The sequence below is a fragment of the Saccostrea cucullata genome, unplaced genomic scaffold (assembly GCF_032062105.1).
Source record: "Saccostrea cucullata isolate Sc308-1 unplaced genomic scaffold, CSIRO_AGI_Scuc_v1 ctg3942, whole genome shotgun sequence".
In the NCBI taxonomy this organism is placed as follows: domain Eukaryota; kingdom Metazoa; phylum Mollusca; class Bivalvia; order Ostreida; family Ostreidae; genus Saccostrea; species Saccostrea cuccullata.
Window position 1 is genome coordinate 1 of NW_026931828.1, and position 11482 is coordinate 11482.

An 11482-nucleotide genomic window follows, 5' to 3' on the forward strand; every position below is an offset into this window, starting at 1 on the left:
ATCTTTGCTTTGTTACCATACGGGTCATCAGTGTTTCACAAACACATCTTGTTACTTATATCGAGAAGAGATAGGGCTTTCATATTTGACATGTGCATTACTTGTGACAAAATGTTTCCGAGGATGCTATGATTTCTGATCCCTTGACCTTGACTTTCACGATTGACCTCATTTAAGAAAAAAATCAATTTCAGCGGTAATTTTTAATGACATTTGATAGGGCGTTCAAATCTGACATAATATGTCATAAAAAATGACATTTCATGATCACCCACAAAGACACCGAGAGCGGGGGACCACAATTCTTTAAATTTGCTTGTTTATATATATGTTTTTTCTGTAACCTTGGACACTGTTTGTTATTTTAGCTCTCATTCTCTTCGTATGAGTGCTACAATATTGTTTTGTATATTTACATTACATAATATAAAAGAGCTAGACTAGTCTGAAGAAGGTAAAATTAATTTTTATTGACAACTTTTCCTACGTTTTGAATAAGAACAATGTGTATATAAGTAAACCAAAAAGAGGAGAGCAGAAGTTGTCAGCAGGGATATTATACCATACACCATATACTTCCTAAATGACTTTTCGTTTGGAACACATCTGCTGCTGCCATTGTCAATAATTGTAACGATTCCTGTTTAGGAAATAAAAAAAGAAATATTAATACGAATAATTATATCGTCGTCTTATTAGTCCCTATATAATTCATACAAGAGCAAAAAGTTCGCAACACTACATATTCACCAAATTTGAGACCTTAATCACCGGATGGCCATTGCGCGTGCAGCGGGATTGCAACAACATATAAACACTCAATTCACCTTGTAAACAATGGTTGTTTGCAACGGCCGCAGCAAGCCATGTATATGAGCCAGAAAAATCCGCGATGCGATTAAAAAAGAACGTAAACTGCTCTAGTCCAGGTTCTACAAATATAATTTAGGTAGCTATTAAATCATTCCTTATAATTCAATTTTTCGTTTTGTAATAAAATGATTTTAAGTCAAATTATATTTTAAATTGAGCAAATTTTAAATGTAACTTCAATTGGATTGATACGTTTTTGACATACGTCACTAACGTAGGTCTAATTTTTACGTAGACAAAAAAAGCATTAGGTTGTACGATCTGGATTAATTTTTTTATCCATAAGAAGACACGTCACAACTAAAATTGAATTTTAAATAATTAAATAACCAAATATGGTGATTTAAAAAAAATCTCGTTGCTTTTTTTAATTACTACAATCGTTTTGTATTTTGAAGACATGAATGTGCAACTGCATTGAAACCAAAGCACAATTTACAACAACTCTGAAACTAACATAACTGCCCTAAGTGAAGAAATATTAATATAGAAAGCACAAAGAAATTCACTTTTACATGGAGACCCACTTCTGCCCCAGCTCGGGGTTGAACTCTCGACCTTTGGAATCTGTCTCCTAGCAGTGCAAGAACAGCGCGCTAGACCGCTCGGCTATCTAGGCAAGTTAAAAAAAACTTGCTTTCGATGCCGATGGAATTCTCGCGGCGCTGCCCTTCACTACACGGTCATTGAGAATAGAAGTGGGATACAGTTATTTGGGCATTGGTTTTGACAGAGGATTGTTACCAATACCTTGCCTAGATAGGCGAGCGGTCTAGCTATAACACAATTAACTAATGTGTTTGGATTAAGAAGACTTTTGTAAGTTTATAGTTTTATTAAAAAGTCACAGCAAAGGTATCAAACAAACAATGGTACATCAAAAAGTTCAATTATAAAGATCTCGGAGCCAAGATGGTGAAAGCTCACATAGTCATTGTGTCACAAAGATCTCATAGCCAAGTTCGTACAGGCTCTCATGGTCCGTCTCGGAGCTAAGATGTTAAAAGCTCTTTTAGTCCGTCTCGGAGCTAAGATGGTAAAAGCTATTGATACTCAGTGCGCGCATCTTTTGTACAAGAAGCTGCATCATAGGGTTCACATATTTGGTAATAGCAATTAGTTAAGTAGAGTGTCACTTCATTAATATTAACATTGTCCGCCCCTCACTGAAGCTCTGTCTCCCATCTCCTTATAAGATACGGCAATGTCCTCTGTTTACATTAACATAATGCATCTTGTACATTCTTCAGTTAATTAGATGGCTGCAGCTCTGCACAAAGTGTGATTGGAAGTGTCAATGCTCGAGAACAACACATCGTAAAAACTAATTGTCCGTCAAATGAAGACGTTCTGTTATTGTATTCTATCTCCCAGAGTTTGTAAACAAGTTCGTAATTAAGATATTATTGTCCGTCGCACTACACACTGATATTATCAATTATAATTCATAACACAATATTAAAATATAGATAAATGTAATGTACAAATTAATATATAAATTAACATTATAATTTACGCTCATTGTGTTACATTCCTCCCAAAGGCGGAGGAAACATTGTCCAATGTTTCATAAAATAAAACGCACTAACACAATGAGTTAAAATGTCCATAAATTAATCACTTTAAAATGTCCATAACACACAACACACAACATACTGATGTCTCCGTAAGGATTTAATAAAGATGAGTGTCCCGAATTCCACTGAATTTGTAATATATAATAACGAATGTCCCTTGGAAATAGTGACATCCACAAATATATAGCGACGAATGTCCCTTGGAAATAGCGACATCCTCTTGCCAAAATTCCGGTAGATCGATGACGTCTCATAGGTTACGTTGAATGGCCCTCAGATTTGGATACATCACTCAGGCGGTTACAATGATAGACATCTTATGGATAATGATGAATGTCCCTCAAACTAGGTGATATCCCAGACATGACACATTGTCATAATGTTTGTGATCGTATAGTGATAATAAAAGTTCATGCATCACAGCAAACGTAAAAACACAATGTTGTAATCTGCAACAGAGTTAATTAAAGCTTTCTGCTTAATTGTAATAAGTCAGTCCGAGACTCGAATACATGGTGTTGATCTTCGTCGCTGTTAATCATCAGCATCAGAATATTTCGTCTCTGCTTTTTAAGAAGCATTGTGAGTATAGTGATATTGTGGTCTGCAAAACTGTTTTCGGGATATTTTCAACATTCGCGCTCTTTACAGGTGCAAATAGAGCTTTGTTATGGTCAGTCTCTCTGCCTTCTAGATATTTGGTCACCCTCGACTCTGAATAATTGGCTGAGATATTATACCTAGATCTTTTATTTCTGGACAACCAATACTCTTTTGACCTTGACCTTTTATACCCATATTTAAATATAGAACACATTTACCCCCATAATAATGGAACTTGTTATCCCCAGGAGAATGTATATACCCTTGTCAGTCAACCATTTTTAGTTACGGGAATACTTTATTCTCAGAATCTGGGAAATGTGGAATCGGAAAGGTCATCTAAAAATGTATTGCGCTTTTGTACCAGAAATGATTAGATAAGTCACAGAGAGGTTCATAGAAAGAAACCATGTAATCATTTTATCAAGTCTCAATTTTAGGTTCTAGGTTAGATTTCCTCATCTAAAATGTCATACTCAGACACATTACTTAGCGTAATCCTAGACCTTTCTTCATATTTAACAACATTCATGCTTTCTAGCATCAAACCTATTTATAAAGGGTTCTTTATAATACTAGTTCAGAAAACTCATTCCGATATGTCATACCCAGACACGCTACTTACTGTAGCACTAGTATTATCCACTCAATATTGATCTGAACATACACTCTTTTAAATCATGAAATGAAAATGTTAAAAGAGCAAGAGTAATGATTTAAGAGCACCTTTTAATGGTTCCACTTTTTTTTCATGATCTGTCAGTTTAGATCATTTAATTCTATTTTTTTACGAGACTGGACCTAAATACGTTTGAATGTTTTTATTTTTTTTTATATATACTTTGATCCATGCAAATGTTTACTCCTTACAGTAGCCCTATTTTGAAAGGAGTTTACTCGTTAAACTGATCTATAGTTTGTTTGTTTGTTGCTTTTTTTGTACAATTTCGTTTAATGTGTCCTTTCTTTCCACAATTCCAACATTCAACACTCTGACTGTTTGTCGCTCGATTCACATAATAAATACTCTTTCTCTTTGGTATTGTTTTAGATCTATAATGGACGACTTCCATGGGTATATGGGTTTCCTTACCCGACCTGAGTTCGAATCGCTTATACAGGTTTTGTTCAGTCATAGCACAGTTTATAGCTGCTTGCAAAGTTGCAGGATTTTCACGCATGACCTTGAATTTCAATTTGTCTAGTAATAAACCATCAACAAAAATTCCAATCAATTGACGTTCAACTGAAAGTCCTCCTTCGAGACCTTTATATGCTTCTTCGGCCAATGACAATAATCTTTCAGCGAAAATCTGAACATTTTCTTCGGGTTTTTGATGAACTTTTCGTAATAACATGAACGCATGCTGAGAATCTGTTGCTTTAGCAAATCTTGTGGATAATTCATTTTTCAAAGCATTCCAGGTCCCCCCTGGGTTATTCGTGAGAATTCGTTGAATAAAGTCTGAAACCGCCCCACGGCTAGAACCATAAGCCATACTTTTGACTTTTTCATCTGATAGATTGTTCATGAAAGAGTCCTTTTCAATTGATTTTACCCAGTCTTTAAATTTGCTAGGATCCCCCTCATACGGTGTTATTATAGTTAAAATCCCATTTGTACCAATTGCATTTGATAAACCTTTAACTGTAGAATCAAGACCATCAAATTTAGTTTCTATTACAGTCGACAAGGTCATAAAGGCACCCCCAAGTCGAAACCGTTTCCGATGTCTTGGTTGTCCATACTTTAAAATCAAGGTACAATAAAACAGTTACTTACAGTAGTCTTGAGTTTCTTTTCACTTTTCAGCGTTGCGAGACTTTCCGTTCTGGTCCTGGTCACGGGCACCAATTAATCCGGTATATAACACAATTAACTAATGTGTTTGGATTAAGAAGACTTTTGTAAGTTTATAGTTTTATTAAAAAGTCACAGCAAAGGTATCAAACAAACAATGGTACATCAAAAAGTTCAATTATAAAGATCTCGGAGCCAAGATGGTGAAAGCTCACATAGTCATTGTGTCACAAAGATCTCATAGCCAAGTTCGTACAGGCTCTCATGGTCCGTCTCGGAGCTAAGATGTTAAAAGCTCTTTTAGTCCGTCTCGGAGCTAAGATGGTAAAAGCTATTGATATTCAGTGCGCGCATCTTTTGTACAAGAAGCTGCATCATAGGGTTCACATATTTGGTAATAGCAATTAGTTAAGTAGAGTGTCACTTCATTAATATTAACATTGTCCGCCCCTCACTGAAGCTCTGTCTCCCATCTCCTTATAAGATACGGCAATGTCCTCTGTTTACATTAACATAATGCATCTTGTACATTCTTCAGTTAATTAGATGGCTGCAGCTCTGCACAAAGTGTGATTGGAAGTGTCAATGCTCGAGAACAACACATCGTAAAAACTAATTGTCCGTCAAATGAAGACGTTCTGTTATTGTATTCTATCTCCCAGAGTTTGTAAACAAGTTCGTAATTAAGATATTATTGTCCGTCGCACTACACACTGATATTATCAATTATAATTCATAACACAATATTAAAATATAGATAAATGTAATGTACAAATTAATATATAAATTAACATTATAATTTACGCTCATTGTGTTACATAGCGCGCTGTTCCTGCACTGCTGGGAGACAGATTCCGAAGGTCGAGAGTTCAACCCCGGGCTGGGGCAGAAGTGGGTCTCCATGTAAAAGTGAATTTCTTTGTGCTTTCTATATTTAATATTTCTTCACTTAGGGCAGTTATGTTAGTTTAAGAGTTGTTGTAAATTGTGCTTTATAAATAATAATTCATTTCATTACAACATGTATTGGTAACAATCCTCTGTTAAAACTAATGTCCAAATAACTGCATCTCACTTCTATTCTTAATGACCGTGTAGTGTAGGGCAGCGCCGCGAGAATTCCATCAGCATCGAAAGCAAGTTTTTGTTTACTTGCCTAGATAGGCGAGCGGTCTAGCGCGCTGTTCCTGCACTGCTAGGAGACAGATTCCGAAGGTCGAGAGTTCAACCCCGGGCTGGGGCAGAAGTGGGTCTCCATGTAAAAGTTAATTTCTTTGTGCTTTATATATATATATATATATATATATATATATATATATATATATATATATATATATATATATATATATATATATATATAATGAAGTAGAATAGGGTTTTATTTTCACTAATGATACACATTAAAGATCCTAACCACATTCATACTTAAAGAAAAGTTCTGGAAGTTAATTTGCACTGTTTGGGAAGTACTGAAATGTTTCCACTACATTTGTACGCAAACATTCGGATAAAAATAGCGTTTTAAGGACAAAACTCAGCTCTCAGCACCTTTCAAAATATACGCAATATACGCAAATAATATACCATATTTCAGCTCAAACAAACTAGCTATGGTCTATGTCCTTGCACTTTTCATGCAAAATACGTTCACAATCTATAAAATGTATATACATTATATTAAATGAAATATTTTATTTCAGTATTAATAATGAAGTTAATTTTTTCATATTTTAGCATTTTTGTAATGTAAACCAGTGAATTTATTCCTTTGGATCACTTGTCTTGCGTCATATCAAGGCTGGTGACGTCATATTTGACGAAAGACTTCAAGACGGATTGTCCCGTTATTTCCCGATTATGACAAGAAACACACAGTGGGTACCGGTGTGACCAGTCGGCAGCAGATGCTCAATCCTCCATGGCCTTCTGGTCCCACCTCTGATCTTTTGGAAGTTTGTGTTTGCTTTGCTTCATTTTTGTATTGGTTTATGGTCTTTTGAGCTTGAATACTATTCTTTATTTCCATAATTATGTTTCATTTGACCGTTTTGTTATCAAGTATTGTAATTTTACAAGATTTTATTAATAACTGATAAAATTATTATTAATGAACTTTAATTTGTGTTAACGCTAACTTTTCCCCACTTATTAATTTTTCATGACGTCACAATTAAACTTTCTATATGGTGCACCACGATTCTTCCTTAACGTAACTGAGGTTTCAATTAATAAACTGTTGTATCATTCTAAAAGATACCCCAAGCTAGGACCAAAAAGGGGTCTGAGCCTTTCTTTTCCTTTGGCACCATAACTGTTGTAGAAAATACCTTTCCGTCTCAAGATATTTTTGCCAAAATATATCACCCCTCCAGTTGGATTTTTTTTTGCCAACAATATCTCTCCAAGATCGGGGTATGCACTCGTCCCCGTTGGTGAAATTATTTATTAAATGATTGTAATTTATTAGCAGACAAACAAAATTTTACAAGAAATATTAATGTTTACAAAGAGGCATTGTTTGACTATGATTCTTGAATATTGCGGCACGCTATGTTAATTAGGCTTCTGTTCATGTATGTAACACGTTTCGATACTATGAGGAATTGTACTTGTACGAGTCAATGGTGACATGATTTAATCAGTATTTGCAATAATTGAATATGATTAGGCAAATAAATTTGATTGATATTTTTAAACTATTAAATGCGATTTGTATATCTGCGCAAACATTTTATGTGCATGGACATTTTTTCTTTTCCTTGAAGTAACTTTATACACTTATCTTTGATTTGTTGAATCTTGACCAAATAGTCAAAATGTCTTCAAATGTTACTCAGTTTTAGTTTTTCCTTTGAAAATATTTCAGACGTCATAAATAACAGTAATTGTACCTTTAACTTTCCCGCTGAGAGAAAAAGAAGAGGAGACGATATTCGTGTTATGGACTTCATTAAAGGTAACAATACCTCTTGTGGTCAAATCTAAACAAAAGGAAAAAGATGCTATAACAAAAATCAGCCTCATCTGCTTCCCTACCAACAACTTGAATTTTTATAATTTATTATTACAATCATATTTTGTGTTTCATCGTTACATAAATGAAAGGCATGAAACATGTACAAAATATTTGTTAGCATTTTTGCATCGATGTCTTTAACAAAAGTTAATGTAAATTTTAATTTGCGTTGTGTTTTTTTCTCATTATCCTAATGCTTACTAAGAGTTAGTGATATTATATCTTAAATGCACTTTAAGGAATGAAAGTAACAAATTCCAGGATAAACACGTTGCTATATATTATAGAACACGGAATGTTTCGGCATTATCTGATTTGTTGGATGTAGGTATGAAAATATTTTCATTTTAAAGTAAAAATATTAATGTTTGAAATAATTGATGGAATGTAAGAATATAACAGAAAACATAGAAATATCAGGGGAGAGTGTAAGAGTAGGGATATATATTTGGTATCGTGTTATTTACTGCCGATAAGTTGTAAACAACTGCAATTTTAACTTCTTAATGCCCTGGGACGCTATATTATTTTTTTCCCTATGCGCTTAGAAATTTCAATTGATGCCAAGGATTTTACTGAAATTAAATTAGCATAGTATTAAGAGGGCAAAAGGTTTGTGTAGAGTTCTAAGGGGAAAATAATGAATAGTCTTTTCCCAAGAGAAATGTATATAGTTTCTCTAGGCGAAAGTTAACTGCTGACGAATAAAACAATTGGAATTTTCAAAAAATATATGATAAGTATCAGGGCATCATAAAAGATTAATTAAATAGAATTGAAAAACACAGAAAACAACAATAAAAGAAAACCTAAGGGATGACTGTATGCTTGTGAATTTTAATATATTAATGGAAAACAGAGGAGTGAATGAACAATGTAAATTTTTTTGCTCCATTTTTCTACTGAGCTTGAGTCATGCTCGCTTTCTTCATAATTGATAGAAAAAGCATGCTAAGATATAGCATATTTTCATTACGCTTATGGTCTGGTTTCATGGCTCATCCTTGCCGAGACAATGAATCAAAGATCCGAAGCAAAAGTAGAGACAGGGAACCAGACAAATACGTATAATATCTTAAAGAAATTGATTTAAATTTTAATAAATATATATGATTACCGATGCATCCATGTTTTGGATTACAGTATTGTACTTCACAATGGCACTTCTTATGACAATCCTCACCATAGTTTGGATACGGACAAGGTATTTCACAATAAGGACCTATAAACCCCTCTTCACAGTCTATTGAAAATTTATAAACAAAACATAGATTAACACATACATGTATACTCTTACACCTGTACACTATCAGGGAATATGTGATATTCAGATAAATAAAAGTGATTACTTAGATTATTACACAGATGCACATGAAAACTTAAATGCCCGGTGAAATTGGATAACTCTCTTTCGTGATAATAAAACTCTTAAAATATTATTTTTAAATATAAATTCAATTATAGCATATTATGTTTAGCAAAAAAAAAAAAAATAATGAGCAAGGAAGTGGTTAACAAGGAAAACCTTATTATTCTGTTGGCATTGTGTTTATCTAAATGTATTGTTTTAAATACTTATTTATAGAATTTGAATAACGAGTCTGGTAAATTAATCTTGATAGAAATAAAAAGTGAAATATTAAATGAACAGAAAGTGATGACCATTAGATCAGAGCCTCATCTGAAATAAATTACCCGAAAGATTTCTTTTGCATCCATAAATGTGGTGACAGTCCTCTTTTGTACATGTGCATTCTTTACCACATTGAAAACCATACCACCCTCTTGGACAAGTTAAATTGCATCCAATTCCAAAGAATCCATTGCCGCATGCTTAATGCGAAATAAAGTGATGTCTTGATAGTTATATTGAGGCTATTACTCATTTGAAAAAATATATACTTTCATAATGGTTTTGAATGCTTCATAGATGTACTCATGTACATGTACCTACGGATACATTTTCCAAGTATTTGATTCCACTGATGACCATAACGACACTTCACACCGTCTTCTCTGAAATGAAAATCATCAAATTATAATAATTTTCAATAACACGGTTATAAGATTTTCATACTTACTTAGAAAACTAGAGTGTTTAAAATTCGTGAATTTTTCAATTGGAGAATATAAAACTATAACAATAATATAATAAATTTTACCCATAGCTCAACCTAATGTGTACAAAACAGAATATAAATATCCAAAAGTGTAATACATTTTCAAAAATCATTGCTGAGTTATAACATTTAACTGGGAAAAATGAAGTTATTCTTCAGCTTTGATTTTATAAATCAAATATGTTTAATTATATTTCTCAAACTTGTATATTTTTCCTTCTTCCGCATACTACAAAATGCTTCATTACATAATTTTAAATGAACTCTCGCATGTACAGAGTTTTCCTGGTTTTACAAATAGTACGGATTATGTCAGATTGAGATAAATATTAAATCCAATCCCGAACTATATTGGAGGGATAATGTTCCATCTAGATAAATGCAGACTAAAATTCATGAGTGAAGAAGTTACTTGTACAATGCTGATTTCAGAATCAATTTATTTTACAACATTCATTTAATAATGAAAGTATCCTTATCGTATAAAAACAAAACAAAATAAAACGCTTCATTAACGGCAGCTAGGGATTCTATAAGAGAATTGTGAGGTAAAAGACGTGTTTCATAAACATCGGACAGGAATGCGCTAATTTATGAATACCGCTAAGAAATCATTTACTAATACAAAGCAAGGCGTGGGCATGTGTAGCGCTAATTCATGATTACGCTTACAACTCTATACCCCTTGATTCCGCTAAATTTTTAATGCGCCAATTCATGTACACATACAGTATTACAATGCCCCCTCCTCTACCAGAGCTTCTAGGAAAGATAAAACTTTTATAACAATCAAACTCAAAGGTGTCATCACAATTTAACCAACATTCTAATAAATTAATAACATCAAATGTTTTAACGTAATTTACAAATTCAACATCACGTAATTTTTGCTTTACACCTTTTTTTACATTCCATGTTCAAAACGATAATTTGTTACCTCTCCACTGTCTGATACTGCATATTTTGGATACTACGTCACTAGTGAATCGGCGATTGTCATCTCGGTCACAGCAAATGCTGTGCGATTCCTCATTATGTGATTCTGCGACCGTGTCTCCATATGTGGCCCTAGCGTGATTACCAAAGTCTGGTGCCGCAGTCAGGACCGCACGCGCATAATCCATTTCTTCCTCCTCCTGCGCGGGTTTGTTAAGGCAGCACATGGATCAGAATTCGGCGAATTAACACTTTTTTAAATATGTAACACTAATAAATCGGAAAAGTCATGGATAAAATTTTTTGCTATCATAATGCATTCTATAGACTTCAATGGGACTTATACTACAGGAAGCACTTCACCATGACGTCACCACGTGACGACTATAATTAAAAAAATGTCTTAATGAAAAAGTGAAAAGTTCAACACTACCTGCGGATAATTTATTTCAATTTATAATAATAGTTATGTATAAACATCTCTGTACCATGAAAAGTACTGCTAGAATCCTACTGTCCTACATGTATCACAGAAATAATTATTCAACTCTTTCGG

General features: G+C 33.6%; 1 protein-coding gene across 1 annotated transcript; it reads right to left on the bottom strand.

Moving 5' to 3' along the window:
• Positions 1-487: 487 nt before the first annotated feature.
• On the bottom strand, positions 488-11153 carry LOC134233658 (uncharacterized; the record flags this gene model as incomplete). The annotated part of the gene is made up of 7 exons (XM_062715648.1): positions 10928-11153; positions 10728-10752; positions 9825-9886; positions 9566-9703; positions 8988-9113; positions 7746-7835; positions 488-640 (listed from the first exon to the last, which is right to left on the bottom strand). Coding segments are annotated over exons 1-7 (820 nt in total), but the record flags the coding sequence as incomplete, so codon positions are not given.
• Positions 11154-11482: the final 329 nt, after the last annotated feature.